A 20082-nucleotide genomic window follows, 5' to 3' on the forward strand; every position below is an offset into this window, starting at 1 on the left:
TAGAGTACTATACTGTGAGTAAGAACTACGTCGAAGCGCCAAGGAAACCGGTATAGTCATGCGCACTGAAATACAGAGATACGTAAAGAGACAGAATACAGAGCCGCAGTCGGAAACGCCTATATGGGACAGCAAGTGTCTGGCGCAGTTGCTACATCGTTTACTCCTGCTACAATGGCAGGTTATCAACAGTGAGTTCGAACGTGGTGTTACAGTTGGCGTACGAGCGATGGGACACACACAGCATCTCCGAGATAGCGATGAAGTGCGGATTTTCCCGTACGGCCATTTCACGAGTATACCGTGAATATCAGGAATCCGGTAAAACATCAAATCTCCAACATCGCTGCGGCCGCAAACAGATCCTGCAAGAACGGGACCAACGGCGAATGAAGAGAATCGTTCAACGTGGCTGAAGTGCAACCACTGACATGGGCTTTCGGAGTCGAAGGCCCCTTCGTGTACCCTTGATGTCTGCGCGACATCTACATACAGGGTGTTACTAAAAGGTACGGCCAAACTTTCAGGAAACATTCCTCACACACAAAGAAAGAAAATATGTTACGTGGACATATGTCCGGAAACGCCTACTTTCCATGTTAGAGCTCATTTTATTACTTCTCGTCAAATCACATTAATCATGGAATGGAAACACACAGCAACAGAACGTACCAGCGTGACTTCAAACACTTTGTTACAGGAAATGTTCAAAATGTCCTCCGTTAGCGAGGATACATGCATCCACCCTCCATCGCATGGAATCCCTGATGCGCTGATGCAGCCCTGGAGAATGGCGTATTGTATCACAGCCGTCCACAATACGAGCACGAAGAGTCTCTATACTTGGTACCGGGGTTGCGTAGACAAGAGCTTTCAAATGCCCGCATAAATTAAAGTCAAGAGGGTTGAGGTCAGGAGAGCGTGGAGGCCATGGAATTGGTCCGTCTCTACCAATCCATCGGTCACAGAATCTGTTGTTGAGAAGCGTACGAACACTTCGACTGAAATGTGCAGGAGCTCCATCGTGCATGAACCACATGTTCTGTCGTACTTGTAAAGGTACATGTTCTAGCAGCACAGGTAGAGTATCCCGTATGAAATCATGATAACGTGCTCCATTGAGCGTAGGTGGAAGAACATGGGGCCCAATCAAGACATCACCAACAATGCCTGCCCAAACGTTCACAGAAAATCTGTGTTGATGACGTGATTGCACAATTGCGTGCGGATTCTCGTCAGCCCACACATGTTGATTGTGAAAATTTACAATTTGATCACGTTGGAATGAAGCCTCATCCGTAAAGAGATCATTTGCACTGAAATGAGGAGTGACACATCGTTGGATGAACCATTCGCAGAAGTGTACCCGTGGAGGCCAATCAGCTGCTGATAGTGCCTGCACACGCTGTACATGGTACGGAGACATATGGTTCTCCCGTAGCAGTCTCCATACAGTGGTCAACGTTACCTTGTACATCAGCAACTTCTCTGACGCTGACATTAGGGTTATCGTCAACTGCACGAAGAATTGCCTCGTCCATTGCAGGTGTCCTCGTCGTTCTAGGTCTTCCCCAGTCGCGAGTCATAGGCTGGAATGTTCCGTGCTCCTTAAGACGCCCATCAATTGCTTCGAACGTCTTCCTGTCGGGACACCTTCGTTCTGGAAATCTGTCTCGATACAAACGTACCGCGTCACGGATATTGCCCCGTGCTAATCCATACATCAAATGGGCATCTGCCAACTCCGCATTTGCAAACATCGCACTGAATGCAAAATCACGTTCGTGATGAACACTAACCTGTTGATGCTACGTACTGATGTGCTTGATGCTAGTACTGTAGAGCAATGAGTCGCATGTCAACACAAGCACCGAAGTCAACATTACCTACCTTCAATTGGGCCAACTGGCGGTGAATCGAGGAAGTACAGTTCATACTGACGAAACTAAAATGAGCTCTAACCTGGAAATTAAGCGTTTCCGACACATGTCCACATAACATCTTTTCTTTATTTGTGTGTGAGGAATGTTTCCTCAAAGTTTGGCCGTACCTTTTTGTAACGCCCTGTATACATCTACATTTATACTCCGCAAGCCACCCAACAGTGTGTGGCGGAGGGCACATTACGTGCCACTGTCATCACCTCCCTTTCCTCTTCCAGTCGCGTATGGTTCGCGGGAAGAACGACTGCCGGAAAGCCTCCGTGCGCGCTCGAATCTCTCTAATTTTACATTCGTGATCTCCTCGGGAGGTATAAGTAGGGGGAAGCAATATATTCGGCACCTCATCCAGAAACGCACCCTCTCGAAACCTGGACAGCAAGCTACACCGCGATGCAGAGCGCCTCTCTTGCAGTGTCCCGCTCTTCTTTGGATCTTCTCTATCTCCTCTGTCAACCTGACCTGGTACGTATCCCACACTGATGAGCAATACTCAAGTATAGGTCGAACGAGTGTTTTGTAAGCCACCTCCTTTGTTGATGGACTACATTTTCTAAGCACTCTCCCAATGAATCTCAACCTGGCACCCGCCTTACCTACAATTAATTTTATATGATCAGTCCACTTCAAATCGTTCCGTACGCATACTCCCAGATATTTTACACAAGTAACTGCTACCAGTGTTTGTTCCGCTATCATATAATCATACAATAAAGGATCCTTCTTTCTATGTATTCGCAACACATTACATTTGTCTATTTTAAGGGTCAGTTGCCACTCCCTGCAACAAGTGCCTATCCGCTGCAGATCTTCCTGCATTTCTCTACAATTTTCTAATGCTGCAACTTCTCTGTATACTACAGCATCATCCACGAAAAGCCGCATGGAACTTCCGACACTATCTACTAGGTCATTTATATATATTGTGAAAAGCAATGGTCCCATAACACTCCCCTGTGGCACGCCAGAGGTTACTTTAACGTTTGTAGACGTCTCTCCATTGATAACAACATGCTGTGTTCTGTTTGCTAAAAACTCTTCAATCCAGCCACACTGCTGGTCTGATATTCCGTAGGCTCTTACTTTGTTTATCAGGTGACAGTGCGGAACTGTATCGAACGCCTTGCGGAAGTCAAGGAAAATGACATCTACCCGGGAGCTTGTATCTAATATTTTCTGGGTCTCATGAACAAATAAAGTGAGTTGGGTCTCACACGATCGCTGTTTCCGGAATCCATGCTGATTCGTACAGAGTAGATTCTGGGTTTCCAGAAATGACATGATACGCGAGCAAAAAACATTTTGTAAAATTCTACAACAGATCGATGTCAGAGATATAGGCCTATAGTTTTGCGCATCTGTTAGATGACCCTTCTTGAAAACTGGGACTACCTGTGCTCTTTTCCAATCATTTGGAACCTTCCGTTCCTCTAGAAACTTGCGGTACACGGCTGTTAGAAGGGGGGCAAGTTCTTTAGCGTACTCTGCTTTACGCCTCGCCTGGGCCCGTCAACACCGACAGTGGACTGTTGATGAGCGGAGCCTTGTTGACTGGTCGGACGAGTCTGGTTTCAAATTCTATAGAGCGGAGGGACGTGTACCGGTATGGAGACAATCTAATGAATCCATGGACTCGGCACGTGAGCAGGGGACTCTTCAAGCTGGTGGAGCTCCGTAATGGTGTGGAGCGTATGCAGTTGGAGTGATATGGGACTCTTGATATGTCTAGATATGACTACGACAGGTGTCACGTACTTAAGCATCCTGTCTGATCACCTGCATCCATTCATTTCCTTTGTGCTTTCGGACGGACTTGGAGAATTCCAGAAGGACAATGTGACACCCCACACGTCCAGAATTGCTATAGAGTGGCTTCAGGAACACTTTTATGAATTTAAACACTTCCGCTGGCCACCAAACTCCCCAGATATGAGCGTTGTTGAGTTTATCTGGGATGCCTTGTAACGCACTGTTCAGAAGAGACCTCCACCCCCTCGTGCTCTTAAGGATTTATGGACAGCCCTGCAGGATTCATGGTGTCAGTTCACCCCAGCACTACTTCAGAAATTAGTCCATGCCACGTAATGCTGGGGCACTTCTACGTGCTTGCAGGGGCCCTAAACGATATTCGGTAGGTGTACAAGTTTCTTTGGCTCTTCAGTATAAATTGTGCAAGAAGGAAATGAATGCATATGTTCTGAACAGGATTTTGGTACGTTCAAGACATTTCGCACACAACAGTGCCTAAAAACAAGTAATTAGAAAACGTCTGAAAGTGAAGATAAATTTTTTATTAATAAAATCAGGAAGCATCTTCTATAATAACAAGAGTTGTAGCGAACTTATCGATAGGCGTGTCTGACACCTATCTCCACCAGTGCTGGTTCGAGAACATATTTCGACACGAGCGACGTATTATTTACCCCTCTCACCCTTCCCCCCTCGGCTTCCTCAGTCATTAGCTACCTTTCCTTGAGCTTCTGTTGAGCCCGGTGAAGATTTTGCTTGTGCCCTCGCGTCAAAACACGACACGACTCTTGTGTCGCATGGACCTAAAACCAGACCTGATCGCTACGGAATTACGCTTCTGTAGCTTGGACCTAATACCAGACCTGATTGCTACACATCCTTCAAAGCCACCTTCCAGACATAGCATACGTCAGGCCGGTCACTCCCTCAGCACTGAGACACCTTAACCAACGTCCAAATAAGACACACTGCCAGTTAACGCGTGGCTTACTACTGCGGCAGGAGGATCTCCCAGTCTGTGATGCCTGTGGTGTGTAAATCACCATGCGCAACGCTTTAACGAGGTGCGTTTCATATTTTGAAGAGTGGGCGGAAGCAACTTTAAGTAGGTATTGTAACATATCCTGTAAGTCAGATTAAATTATTTTGTAGCAGTAGAGTGTTAAAATGTTCACTGACGGGGCATATTGCAACAGCTGCAGCTGAAAAGTAAATGACTTGGAAAAATTTTAAAATAAGATTTGGTGGTATAACATTCCCCGCTGTGGCTGATTCTGCGCGCATTACTGTTTCCTTCGATGTTGTTTTCAGGAGACAGGCGTAGTATTCGCTGTTGGATAGCAATAAATTGAGTGATGTGAGACCGTGTAAAATTGCAGCACAATGCGATGAAATATGTCGCGGTGCACAGCAACACAAATCAGATTTCGAAGTCAATGAAAATCAGACTACATGCTCTAACGTAAATGAGGTAATTAATCACGTAACAGCACGTGTACGGAACATCGTCATCACATCACCGAACTTATGTTTCACAGCGCTAACAAACAGCTAAAACACAAAATCCATACATATAAGTAATTAGGGGTACTGGAAACGTGTGTCTAAATAAAATTAATTCACAATATGTGAAAATTATGACAACTATTTCGTTCAACTTACATCTGCTACAATAGACATCTTACATGTTGAACGGCAGAAGAGAGAAAGCCGAGTATGAAGGACTCGAATGTTTGTTCATTTGTCTTACAAGAAAAAAGACGTCTGAAAATCTAGTAAAGACACGTAATTGATTCCCTTATGAGGGAATCGATACAATACCTTCCCTCTACTTAACTGAAGACGAGACGAGTGCCGGCCGGTGTGGCAGAGCGGTTCTAGTCGCTTCAATCTGGAACCGCGCGACCGCTACGGTCGCAGGTTCGAATCCTGCCTCGGGCATGGATGTGTGTGATGTCCTTAGGTTAGTTCGGTTTAAGTAGTTCTAAGTTCTAGGGGACTGATGACCTAAGATGTTAAGTCCCAACGAGACGAGTACATTAAGACTTAAAACTCTGTGTAGCATCTAGACTCTACACTAAACTTTTAGAATTTCCTTGTGAATTTCTCTTCGTTTCATAACTTGACACCAAAGTTGATTTTAGTACTTCTGAGCTTGCGTGTGTGTGGATGTGTGTGTGTGTGTGTGTGTGTGTGTGTGTGTGTGTGTGTGTTTGAGCGCGAGAGTGCGCGCGTTTTAACATGTGTCAAGATGTGCATGGATTTTTAATTCTTGTTGAATTTTTATAGTTTTATTACTCTCAACTACGCCACTCGCAAGAACATTTTATCATTGGCGCGTAAGACCAAGCAGTCGTAATTCCGAAACAGTGCATCACCATCATCATCATCATCATTATAAACAACAACTACTACTACTACATGGAATGGCGAGACTGAATAACTGTGCATTGCCAGTGTACCGTCACATCCAATATACAAAACTTATCCACAGCAGCGCCAGATGCAACTGGAAAGTGTTTGATATATTCGAGAGTAGAATAGTCAAGCTGCGCTAAATTTCATCTTTCAGAGGTTAGAAGCCCCGGTTGCCATTTTTTCGTGTTTTCCATCTCTCTCTCCCTCCTCCTCCCTCTTCGTCTCTTTCTCTCTCTCTCTTTAGTATGCCTTGTGCAAAAAACAGTGTGTTTTCCATTTTTTTAAATCCCTTCCCATACTAGCTTCGATACTTACGTGTCATCCTCGCTGGCTCCTGTTCTATTTGTGTAAAATAGTACACTAACTTGGTACGGTTCTCTATTTTAGGTCAAAAGACTAGAACATGCGCATTGTATTTTGTTGTTTCTCTCCTGAAACTGCATTAATTTTTAACATTAAGTTGTTCATGTTGACCTATTATTTTTACGTTCTATGCCTTTTCTTATCTGTAAAATACTCACAAAAAAGGCTTCTTTGCTCAAAAGTCTTTGATTTTGTATACTTTCCTCGAGAATAACGGTAGTGGATGTTGAGTTCAAAATACTCCGAAAAGTATAAAAGTAACAGTAGTCGATGTTTAAGTTCAGAATATCAACTAAACATCAAAATGCGTAAAACAAGGCCAAACAGTACAATCCAGCCTTTGTAATAAGCGCAGTTAAGTGTTCGGTAACACTAAATATCTACATCTACATCTATAATTTAAAAAATCAATTCTATAAAATATACTAAGACAAAAAAACAACAAAATTATATTAAATGTACAAAAATCAATATACTACATTTATACCCCGCTAGCCACCAAGCTTTGTGTGGCGGAGGGCACAATTCGCGCCAAAGTCATATTCCCCCCCCCCCCCCCTCTGTTCCTCTCACGGATCGCGCGAGGGAAGAACGACTGTCTGAAAGCCTCAGTACGAGCTCTAATTTCCTTTATCTTTGAATGGTGATCATTGCGCGATGTGAAAGTTGGTGGTAATAGTATATGCTCTACATCCACGGCGAAGATCGGATTCTGAAATTTAGTGAGCAGCCCCTTCCGTTTATCGCGTCGTCTATCCGCAAGTGTGTCCCACTTCAAACTTTCTATGAGATTTGTAACGCTTTCGCGATGGCTAAATGTACAAGTCACGAATCTTGCCGCTCTTCTCTGGACCTTCCCAATCTCTTGAATCAGACCCAACTGGTAAGGGTCCCTTAGAGAGGAGCAATACACTAAGAGTGGACGAACTAAAGTATAATAAGCAATTTACTTTGTTGAAGGACTGCATCACTTCAGAATTCTATCAATAAACCGCAATCTAGAGTTCGCCTTACCCGTTACTTGTGTAATCTGATCATTCCATTTGAGATAATTTCTAATATGTTTCCTTTAATTTATGTCTATGGCCACAATCTTTTCTGTTTAACAAATTACCGGTTTCGGTCTTTAATGACCATCATCAGATGTGCAGCAAAAATGGGAAAAATATAAATACACTCGCAAACTGTATACAGCTTAAGAACAATTCATAGAGCATATTGAAAAGTAGTACTGACAAAATTTACATTTGCGCGCTTTAAATGGATACGAGGGGCCCTCTGCCGGTCACGTTCCTCCAACTGCCTCCCGCCTGCGCGGAATTCTAGAGGTAGCGCTAGCAGAGGGCGCTGATTATGTGCAGAACTATATTTCCTTTCATTTGTGGCTCCTTTAGTGATTTGGTTTATGTTGTTTATATTATCCGGTGCAATATCAACGGTGTTTAATATTTATGTTATTGCCTAGAATATTGGCACTAGAGCACATGTCAACCACTGTTTTTTAACTCTTCGTCTTTTTAACAATACTACTTTTGTCGTGTTCTTCTTTTTATTGCTTTTTACTACTGTAACACTTTTTGTACTTTATAAGCTTATTACAGACTTTAACTATTGTATCCCCCCTTTTATTTTCGCTGTTTCAATTAATTATTGAAAACTAGTGTATGCTGACATTAGCAACATCTGGTCAACTTACTGCACAAACATCTTGTGGCTACTGTACGGCAGCTTGTTTTAAACAGTAGTTTTACTAACAACTGACTCGTGCATGTGATGTTATTTATATGTATTTGACGATGCTGGTGCTGATTCCGCATTTAACAGTTGACTATGCCACTATGGCTGCAGTGCATTAGGACTTCGCTTTTATGAGACAGGTATGCCTCTTCACATTTAAAGCGCACAAATGTAAATTTTGTGAGTACTACTTTTCAATATGCTCTATGTATTGTTCTTAAGCTGTATACAGTTTGCGAGTGTATTTATATTTTTCCCATTTTTGCTGCAGATCTGATGATGGTCATTAAAGACCAAAACCGGTAATCTGTTAAACAGAAAAGATTGTGACCATAGACATAAATTAAAGGAAACTTATTACATATACGGGTGACTGTGTTTTTTCGCGACGATGTCGCAGCTTGCGTAATTTCGAATAGTGACACCTTCATACTTGACGGACGTTACCGCTTCCAAAGACTGGGCATTTATTGTGTACTCGTACATTAATGGGGATTTTCGCCTTGTTATACGCAGTAGATTACAATTACTAATATTGAGAGATAACTGCGAGTCTTTACACCACGCATTTATTTTCTGCAAATCCTCATTGATTTGTTCACAACTTTCGTGTGATACTTCTTACCTGTAGACCACAGCATCATCGGCAAAAAGTCTAAGGCCGCTATCAATACCATCAACCAGATCGTTTATGTAAATCATAAAAATCACCTCTGCCCTGGGGCACACCTGAAGTTACCCTTGTTTCTATTGAAGTCACCCCGTTCAGGACGACATACTGCTCCCTTTCTGTTAGAAAACTTTCTATCGAACCGAATATGTCATCGGATAGACCGTAAGCACGCACTTTTTGTAGCAAGAGACAGTGCGGAACTGAGTCGAACGCCTTTATAAAGGCGAAAAATATGGCATCAACCTGGGAGCCGGTATCTAGAGCCTGTTGTGTATCATGCACAAAGAGGGCCAGCTGTGTCTCGCATGACCGCTGTTTGCTAAAACCGTGCTGGTTTCTGCAGATAGGCTTCTCAGAGTCTAGAAAGGTCATTATGTCTGCACACAAAATATGTTCCATTATACTACAACAAATCGATGTCAGTGAAATTGGCCGGTGGAACTTTCCGCCGTTCCGATGATCTCTGATAGATGACGGATAAGAATGGAGCTATATTTGTAGCATAGTCACATAAAATCTTACGGGGATACCGTCTGGGCCAGATACCTTCCTGGCGTCTAAGGATCTTAACAGTTTTACAATCCCAGATACACTAAACACTATGTCAGCCATCCTTTCGTTTGTTCGATAATCGAAAGGTGGAATGGTGCTGCAGTCCTCTACCGTAAACGAGTTTTTGAAAGCTAAGTTTAGAATTTCGGCCTTCTGTTTATCATCATCAGTTACATTACCCGTAGTATCAGCAAGAGAAGCTGTTGAATTCTTTGTAGCGTTCATAGATTTTACGTACGACCAAAATGTTTTTGGGGTTATTTTTAGAATCTGCAGATAAAATATTGCTTTCAAATTCGTTAAAAGAAAGGCACATTTTATTTCCTTAGGCTTGAGACAGGGAAACAACCTATAGTTCGTGTAATAAACTCTAAGACAAAAAAAAAAAATACGCACCTCGAAGAAGTTATCTGAATGGGACGGAAGTAGGTAGACACGTGGCACAAACAGATTGTTACAGTTTCAGAAAAGATTGATGACTTATTCAAGAGAAGGACATTCACAAACTGAGCAAGTCAGTGACGTGTTGCTCCACCTCTGGCCGTTACGCAAGCAGCTGTCGTCTTGGCACTCATTGATAGAGTTGTTGTATGTCCTCAGTGAGAGATATCGTGCAAAATTCTGTTCAATGGGCGCCTTAGATCGTCAGAATCCCGAGATGGTTGGAAGGCTCTGCAGATAATGCTCTAAGCTATTTGGCGACCTTGCTGGCCAAAGTAGGGCTTGGGAAGCACGAAGAGAAGTAGTAGAAAAGTGTGCGGGGGGGGGGGGGGGGCATTATCTTGATGAAATGTAAGCCCAGAAAGGCTTGACACAACGTGGCGTAGAATATCGTCGACGTGCTGCTGAGCTCTGAGGGTGCCGCGGATGACATCGAAAGGGGTCCTGCTATGAAATGGCCATTAGTCAGGTTGGTATCCCGTCGCTGTCCAGGGCGTCTTCTGACTCATCTTCGCCATCATCGGGGCTCATTTCGAAGAGGAAGTCATCAATGAAGACAATTCTATCCTGTCTTATGAGATTCCAGGCCGAATGTATCCGATACCAAAGCAAACGGGCTTATTGGCGTAGGCGGCGCAAGGGACGCAGTGAGCTCAGCCCTCTTTCTATGATCCGCCTCTTGATGGTCCTTTTGGTCATTGAAACACCACGTGCCCGTCGGATCGATTATAATGATTAATCTGTGGACCTGAGTGTCCTCTGACGATTGCTCTCTCTAGGTCGACCGCTTCCTTCTTGACACTGTGTTCCGCCATGGTTTACTATTCTTGGCTACATTGTCGAATGCTGGTATCGCCCCTATTCAAATGTCGAACGATTCGCCGATTACTGCAACCGGTACCTTTGAGCCCAACCAGACTTACCCCCCCCCCCCCCAAATGCTGACATCTCCGTATATTGTTCACACGCCTGTCTACGAGGCATAGTTACTGTCCAACTGAGTTCATGGAATGAAATTTGCAAAGACTTTATGCCATAGTATCGACCTGCCCCTGTTTAATATCGTTGCCAGCTCCGCGGTATTTATACAAGGGCGAGTCAAATGAAAACCTTACATTTGTAATAACAAATCTAAATTTCGCGCCGTTATCCTGTAAGCTGGTAAGCGTGCTACAAACAGCGTGCAGAATGGCCTGTAGGTGGCAGCATAGACCAGATGCTCACATACCGTCGCAGTATCAGTATTAAGATGGCCGCCCCACTAGCGACTTGCACCAGGGAAGAAAAGCGTTCCGTTATTCGGTTTTTGAATAGTGATGGTGTGAAACCTATTGAAATTCATCGACGAATGATGGTTCAGTACAGTGATGCATGTTTGTCACAGCAGGAAGTCTACGAATGGAGTAGGAAGTTCGCAAATGGTGTGACTTCAGTGGAAGATGCTCCTCGTCCAGTTCAGGCACAACGAGTTTTGACTCCACAGAACACTGCAGAAGTTGAAGCCATAGTGAAGGAAAACCGCCGAGTGACACTGAATGACATTGCAGCATATTTACAGATTAGTCATGGGTCAACACACCGCATTGTGCATGATGTACTCCAGTTTCACAAAGTCTCTGCAAGGTGGGTGCCGTGGCAGCTGACTCCTGAAATGAGAGAACGACGTGTTGATGCTTGTGAATAACTTTCTGGGCGCTTTGAGCGAGAAGGTGATGGCTTCCTTGCAAGAATCGTTACTGGGGACGAAACCTGGGTTCGCTTCCAACAACCGGAAACGAAGTGAGCGAGCAAGTAATGGCGCAATTCCTCATCACCAAAACCAAAGAAGTTTCTAACAGAAAATTCAGCAGGGAGGGTTATGTTGACTCTCTTTTGGGACGAAAAAGGCGTCATTTTGGAGCATTACATGCCTAGAGGGACCACTGTCACCAGTGCATTATATACAGATCTCTTAAAAAAATCATATGCGACATGCAATCAAATCAAAGCGACGTGGATTGCTGTCAGCAGGTGTCATTTTGCGACATGACAATGAAAGGCCCCACACTGCCCCTACAACAGTTGCAACAATCACAGACCTGCATTTTGAGTGTCTTCCTCATCCATCATACTCACCAGACCTTGCCCCAAGTGATTTCCATATATCTGGACCACTCAAAGACGCAATGGGAGGAAAGAAGTTCCGTTCTGATGAAGAGGTACGCCAGGCGATGCATGAGTGGTTGTGCGGACTACCAAAAGAATTTTTTTCTGAAGGAATTTATGCACTTTGTAACCGCTGGAGGACTTGCATTGAGCGTGGGGGAGATTATGTTGAAAAGTGATACAGCTTTGTACCACTTCTGCAAAATAAACAATATTTAAAAAAATATTTAACGTTTTCATTTGACTCACCCTTGTAGTATAGTTCCACTGAAGTTCACACAAAGATGTCGAAGCACGTGTGGCGGACAAAGCAGTCAGAGTTTCTAGAAACCAAGCTTGAGGTAATTTTGTTTTCCTTGTTTTAAAGTATATATTGATATGCTTGTCTGAGATATGAAATTATCTCAGGTGTATGTTCCAGGGTTTGCACGTGGGGTCTCCAGCGGAAGACCTGCAGTACTTTTTACACTCCAGTGCCAGCCTGGAGGTGCTGCAGCACCACACGGACCTGCTGGTGTCTGAGTACCACAGCACCCTGCAGCACACACTGCGGACCCTGGGGCTGCAGCAGCAGGCGGATACCTACCCGCTGGAGCAGCTGCGCAGAGACATGGACCACTTTGGGACAGTAGCTGTCATAACAGCCTTCAAAATCCTGCCGTTCTTACTCAGGACCGACGACATGGGGCCTCCGCTTGACTCACAGTCTGAAAACTTTAAGGAGCAAATGGAGAAGTTCCGCCGAACATCCTGTAGGAGTGAGAAGTACTTAAGGTACTTAGAGTGTCTCTTGCCTGTCTTCGACTCCAAGGGATATTTCGAATCACGAAGTACGTGAACGCTCTGACCCAATTACCCTATCTTAATAAAGTTCCTAATTAGTGAATGTTTAATTTCATCATGTTTTCTCATACCTTCATTTTTAGCACTTAGAAATTCGTCATTACCCTTTGGACTCCATGATAAGCTATGAACTGTTTCCTGTTTTGATATTTTGGAAATAGTGTTGACTCACATAACAGCACATTCTGCCTCAACTATTCGATTTAAGGCAATATACCTTGTGACATTCTCGGAGAATGTTTTACTGATTCTCTTCAAGCGCTTTCTTTATTAAATTTTATTAAATGGTTCAAATGGCTCTGAGCACTATGGGACTTAACATCTATGGTCATCAGTCCCCTAGAACTTAGAACGCCCGGGAAGCCGGGCGTGGGAAGCGAGAACGCTACCGCACGACCACGAGATGCGGGCTTAAATTTTATTACACTGTCAGTAATCAATAAACACAGTGCCTGATATTCCTCTTAATGGATTACAGTTGGGTTCACATTTCAGCAAAATTTGGCCAGTATTCTTTTGGCTTGCATAGGAATCTGATTTTCAGCAGTGCAGGAACGAGGGCAACGTCAAATTTGCTGTCGTTTCCCTAAGCCCATTTATACTTTTTGTCTTTCAAGGTAGTTAGTAAGAACTAATGCATTACGAATGACGACTAGAAAACGTGTTTGCTACTGTACACCCCGTGCAGCCTGTAATGGCTCCAACACAGAATGCCTCGTTTTTGTGGTATACGATCGATTTTCTACGACATGAAATTGCACAACAGCTTAAGGAGTTCCTTGAGTGAAGAAATTTTTCGTATGAAGTGTGTTTTTAGAGCTTCTACACGCCGTGGGATACAAATACATGGTGCGATAAATGTGAACTACACCATGATGTATAATTCAGCCATATGATTTGCGCAGCCTACTTTGTAAATTACACAACATGTCATAATTTAAGAGATAATTTATCTTCTGTTAAGGAAGGGGGCATTGTACTTTTACTCATACTGGTCATGGTGATTAATTCCTTATTTATCGCCGGCCTCGGTGGCCGAGCGGTTCGAGGCGCTTCAGTCCGGAACCGCGCGACTGCTACGGTCGCAGGTTCGAATCCTGCCTCGGGCATGGATGTGTGTGATGTCCTTAGGTTAGTTCGGTTTAAATAGTTCTAAGTCTAGGGGACTGATGACCTCAGTTGTTAAGTCCCATAGTGCTCAGAGACATTTGAACTATTCCAGAAAGTAAACACTTCTAACGAATGAATGTTCGTCTTCTGTATAAAATGGATAATCAACTCAATTTACCAAAACTTATATTTTCGTTAAGAATATCATACATTTTTTTATTTGAGTTTCGCTGTCTATAACTTTTTTCGAAATGAAAATATTACTAAATATACATGGAGCACAAAGAGGACTAGATCCCTTATTGATAATGTAATTGCTACCACGAGGACAGCCTCATAAGTGATTGACGCACATACTTTTAGAGGACTGAATATTGACTCAGATCTCTCCATGATAAGCTCAAACTTCAGATTTGGATTAGAAAAAGGAAAACGAAACAGAAAAATAGCCCCAAATGTGTAGGAAAACACAAGATTCACCTCCTCCAAATGAAAAGTTTTTGATATCTCTCTGAGTCAGGACTAGCTAAACAAACTGTTGACTGTAAGAGCACTAGATTCGATTGAATCTGCAATGAACAGATGGAGAAAGCAGTGAAACAAATACAACCTATAATATAAACCCACAATCACATTCTCAAGAACATCTCCTGATATATAACATGAAACGAAATGTAGCTAGAAATACAACGAAGAAAAAGCAACAGGGATGATGGGAACGTTTCATTAAAGATATTGAAAATGGCGTTCACAGGCGATAGACAAAAGCATACAAATTAATGACACATAAACCAGAAATAAAAGGATACAGCCAAAATAAATGTAATAACTTTAGAAGGATGGGAACAGCATTATAAAATCTCTGGTTGATGATTCACACCGAAAAATGCTATGAAAACTGTCCGATCAACTAAAACATGAATGAGAATTAACACTGAATGGGCGTACTGCACAATCATCTGTCCATGTTCACAATGATACTCGCAAAGTGGGGAGGGGGTGGTTTAGCTATGATACTGAAATTGAGGAGACATGCTGTCGCATCATTGGCCGGTGTTGAAGTTACTGTCAAATTGCTAAAATTGCTCACACTATCAACTGCGATGCTTATTATTACAGTATATTGGTGGTGTCTTTTCCATTCCATCCGTACATTGGCGCGCTGTTGGTTACCACATAATGATTGACTGACAGCGCTTGTCTGAGTTGGGGAATGAGATTTTTCGTGGATGGGTGACACCTTCTGAGGATTGATAGCAATGGAACAGTGCTCACGTACGTGACTGCAATATAAGGAATGAACCGAAATGGAACATAGAGCTATCAGCTAGTCTATCAGTGTGAGAGACGAGTCTAAATGTAGAGCTAGTGAATGACCTTCGGACTGTAGTTTGGGGACTCTGCATAAAGCGAGCAAACTCATCCAGTTTCCTTATGTTGTAAGCGTCTTTTGTTTACAATAAGCTGATGTGTGGCGTGTTATGGTATCCGCCGTAAGACACAGGAGGCAGTATCAGCAGCAGTGTGAGGTGTAAATTCGGATAGGGACTGCATATACCATTACGAATAATTGGATGGCTGCGCGCTGCGCTATTCTAGGGAAGAATAGCGAAATCTCTTTCTCCGCGCTGGACCGCTAAACAGCTACGTGTCATTGCGCTATCATCGGTGTCTAGGTGACTTGTGAATCGGATGAGCTTTTATAGTTCGTAATTTTTCTCTGTTGGGGGTAGAGAATAACGATGATAGCATGTTGTGCTGACTGATTTGAATGGACGCGGATCTGCTTCGAGCTGTAGTATCTGTATCTACACTCCTGGAAATGGAAAAAAGAACACATTGACACCGGTGTGTCAGACCCACCATACTTGCTCCGGACACTGCGAGAGGGCTGTACAAGCAATGATCACACGCACGGCACAGCGGACACACCAGGAACCGCAGTGTTGGCCGTCGAATGGCGCTAGCTGCGCAGCATTTGTGCACCGCCGCCGTCAGTGTCAGCCAGTTTGCCGTGGCATACGGAGCTCCATCGCAGTCTTTAACACTGGTAGCATGCCGCGACAGCGTGGACGTGAACCGTATGTGCAGTTGACGGACTTTGAGCGAGGGCGTATAGTGGGCATGCGGGAGGCCGGGTGGACGTACCGCCGAATTGCTCAACACGTGGGGCGTGAGGTCTCCACAGTACATCGATGTTGTCGCCAGTGGTCGGCGGAAGGTGCATGTGCCCGTCGACCTGGGACCGGACCGCAGCGACGCACGGATGCACGCCAAGACCGTAGGATCCTACGCAGTGCCGTAGGGGACCGCACCGCCACTTCCCAGCAAACTAGGGACACTGTTGCTCCTGGGCTATCGGCGAGGACCATTCGCAACCGTCTCCATGAAGCTGGGCTACGGTCCCGCACACCGTTAGGCCGTCTTCCGCTCACGCCCCAACATCGTGCAGCCCGCCTCCAGTGGTGTCGCGACAGGCGTGAATGGAGGGACGAATGGAGACGTGTCGTCTTCAGCGATGAGAGTCGCTTCTGCCTTGGTGCCAATGATGGTCGTATGCGTGATTGGCGCCGTGCAGGTGAGCGCCACAATCAGGACTGCATACGACCGAGGCACACAGGGCCAACACCCGGCATCATGGTGTGGGGAGCGATCTCCTACACAGGCCGTACACCACTGGTGAATAGTGCACGGTACATCCAAACCGTCATCGAACCCATCGTTCTACCATTCCTAGACCGGCAAGGGAACTTGCTGTTCCAACAGGACAATGCACGTCCGCATGTGTCCCGTGCCACCCAACGTGCTCTAGAAGGTGTAAGTCAACTACCCTGGCCAGCAAGATCTCCGGATCTGTCCCCCATTGAGCATGTTTGGGACTGGATGAAGCGTCGTCTCACGCGGTCTGCACGTCCAGCATGAACGCTGGTCCAACTGAGGCGCCAGGTGGAAATGGCATGGCAAGCCGTTCCACGGGACTACATCCAGCATCTCTACGATCGTCTCCATGGGAGAATAGCAGCCTGCATTGCTGCGAAAGGTGGATATACACTGTACTAGTGCCGACATTGTGCATGCTCTGTTGCCTGTGTCTATGTGCCTGTGGTTCTGTGAGTGTGATCATGTGATGTATGTGGCCCCAGGAATGTGTCAATAAAGTTTCCCCTTCCTGGGACAATGAATTCACGGTGTTCTTATTTCAATTTCCAGGAGTGTAGTTTGAAGAAGTACCACATTGCGCGCATTTGCACAGGATGTTCAAAACACGGTCCTGTTGCTGTAACTCAGGTCGTGCTGTTTCTACATGGGTTGCAGAAGGTGGTGTATATGTCTTTCTCCAACGTATGTTCAGTTCCGACTTAAATTGGAACGATCACATGCGGAAAGTTGTAGAAATGCGAGCAGTTGCAGGATGCGTTGGGGGTGACTAAAACCATGTTGGAATTTTACTGTAGCAGCTAGGTTCGGGAGAGGTGACTCGTTTCGAGATATGAGAGTGCCAGAAATATGATTGAGTAATGGTCGTAATAATTAAAGGAATTGTCAATAGGATCCAACACAGGTATGTGCTTGAATGGAAAGACCCGATTCAAAATAATGGACATCATTTCTAGCGGATAGCGTAACACTAGAGATCTGAGAAGCTAGTGTACATTTATTAAGACCTCAATTGGCACATCATCTACCACTACTGTTTGTCTTTTTTCTCAATCAGTCATCACCTATAACTCAGTGGGTATATCGCAGAAGCTCTTATATGGTCTCGACAAAGAATGCGCTAGAAATACCGTAGAATTATCGGTTTGAGGAAGTGGTTCAAAGTGGTTCAAATGGCTCTGAGTACTATGCGACTTAATTTCTAAGGTCATCAATCCCCTAGAACTTAGAACTACTTAAACGTAACCAACCTAAGGACATCACACACATCCATGCCCGAGGCAGGACCTCGAACCTGCGACCATAGTGGTCGCACGGTTCCAGACTGTAGCGCCAGAACCACTCAGCCTCTCCGGCTGGCTGAGCGAGTGGCAAATACCGCTTACATACTACGTTCCTTAGCAGAATCACTTTCAAAATGCTGTAAAATTTTTTAATGAGGTTGCATTGATGATACACATTCCTACAGTCACCGTCATGCTATTTGTCCAGAAAAAATCACCTCATTCAGAGGTAATGTCGTGCCTCGATTCGTAAAATTGGGTATAGATTTTGACATGGATACTTGTGTGCACCTATAGAACCAAGATTGCTTGTGAGAGTAACATGTAGTAGTTGTTGTGATCGGTTTTTTTTTATAATATCTGGCCAATTGTGTCTCTCTTTCCAATACACAGTGGTAGCCCTGGCAGGTAGAAATCTAAGAGACATGCACACACATGGTTGATTTTCGGTCAGTATTATTTGGTATTGTAGGCAATCATCTATTGATGAAGTATTATACTTAGTAGTAGGGGATGCGTGAAATGTTCACGTTTTAGTTTCAGGTTCATGAAGTATGTGTTTGTGTAAAGGAAATAACTTTGCTCATTGTCGAATGACGTTCGATTGAGACTGCAATCGTAAGATGGATGGCTTTCATGATCAAGTGGAAATTTGAGAAGATTGTGTATGGAGGTGTGTTGGCGCTGGACCGTTATTCCCTCCCATTTAAATTGTTTGGTTGATTGCTTCTGCAGATTTCGCGCCTTTATTTAGTTGAGAGAAGATCGATTGTGGTGTGTGCATCTGGCATGTGGAAGATATGTTTGCCTGTTCTCTAGACATGGGAAAGACCTTAGTTGGCTTGTAAATTATAGGGATGATTTGGAATCTCTTACATGAGCGAGATCGGTATTCGTGGGTGGAAATATCATTGTTTATGAGTTTGTTTCTAGTTACTCAGTGGTCGAGAGCACGCGCCACCTAGCTAAAGTTTCGGCTTTGTAGAGAAATAATTTCCAGTCTATATCTTCAGAATTATGTTGCGTGAGCGATAGGGGGGCTACTGCTGTGTGATTTATATCGAGAAGTACTGCGAAAGTGATGTAATATTATAGCAAACCATGTGTAAATACTTGTGTTTGTGTAATCCCAGAGTCTGAAGATGGGTGTAGAAAGGCAAGCAAGCAGGCAGGACTGGACCAGAAACGGTAGTGCGTATGTACCAAGGGGGAAACGAGCCTGTCTTTGCACATCAGTTGTGAGAGTTACTTCGATTCACTGAGGGATTTCTGATGAAAAAGAGGTGATTTTGTATGGTGTATGATTCGAATTGTATGTTTACTACATCGACATGGTACATGTTGATATATTGCTGAGTTGGAGATCGGTTTCATGCACTAATATTCAAGCTCCTGGCCTCAGTGGGAGGACTGTGTAATTGTCTTTCCATATTTGTTGATATGTATGGCACTTTGCGAGGTTTAGTTGTCAGTGCAATATGGCGATCAGTGTAAAATAGTTTATTGCCGCTGAATGTCACGTCTGCAGAAAGAAAGAGAGGGTGGACGGTGCTTCCCTAGAACTGAGGAGCATTGTGACACAAAGTCGGTGTGAGTGTAGGCATATGACAATTTTTTTGGGTGCTGTACAGATATAAAAGGGAACTGCACTGTTTGTGTAAAATGTGTATATATTGCTTTTTAAAGTTAATGTGGCTTATGTTGTGTAAAATGTGTATATATTGCATTGTAAAGTTACTGTGGCTTATGTTGTGGCATGACTAGAGAGGATGACTGTGTGTCGTATCGTGAGGGACATATAGATTAAACACATAGACAATGGCGGGGATTTTTTATGTGAAAAATTAGGTGTACTATAGATAATGAAATTGGGTCCAGAAGGACAAACGTCAAGGGGAGACATTAACTGTACATAGGTCGGTGTCAGACCGTAGCAGCAGTCATAATATTTAATTGTAGTAATACTGGTAAATGTGGTCTTGGCTTCAAATATTCTTGTGAGTCTCATATGTATTTGATGATCTGTAAACAACTTTGGGGGTTTAACTGTCAAAGAAATTTAACGATCTGTGTAAAATAATTTTACCTCTGAAAGTCCCAGAAACAAGAGGTGGATGGTGCTTCAATACCAATGGCATCAGTAATTCGGCGGGTAAATTCGATAAGAGCC

At 43.9% G+C, this 20082-nt stretch overlaps 1 protein-coding gene across 1 annotated transcript in view; it reads left to right on the forward strand.

The window, feature by feature from the left end:
* Positions 1-12889, forward strand: part of LOC126234562 (uncharacterized) — a 67459-nt gene extending 54570 nt beyond the window's left edge. Inside the window, exon 3 of the mRNA XM_049943265.1 lies at positions 12440-12889. Within this exon, the coding sequence (XP_049799222.1) occupies positions 12440-12856 (417 nt within the window). The 3' untranslated portion in view covers positions 12857-12889. The remainder of the gene's footprint in view (positions 1-12439) is intronic.
* The last annotated feature ends 7193 nt before the right edge of the window (positions 12890-20082 follow it).

Source organism: Schistocerca nitens, chromosome 2 (genome assembly GCF_023898315.1).
Source record: "Schistocerca nitens isolate TAMUIC-IGC-003100 chromosome 2, iqSchNite1.1, whole genome shotgun sequence".
Taxonomy (NCBI): domain Eukaryota; kingdom Metazoa; phylum Arthropoda; class Insecta; order Orthoptera; family Acrididae; genus Schistocerca; species Schistocerca nitens.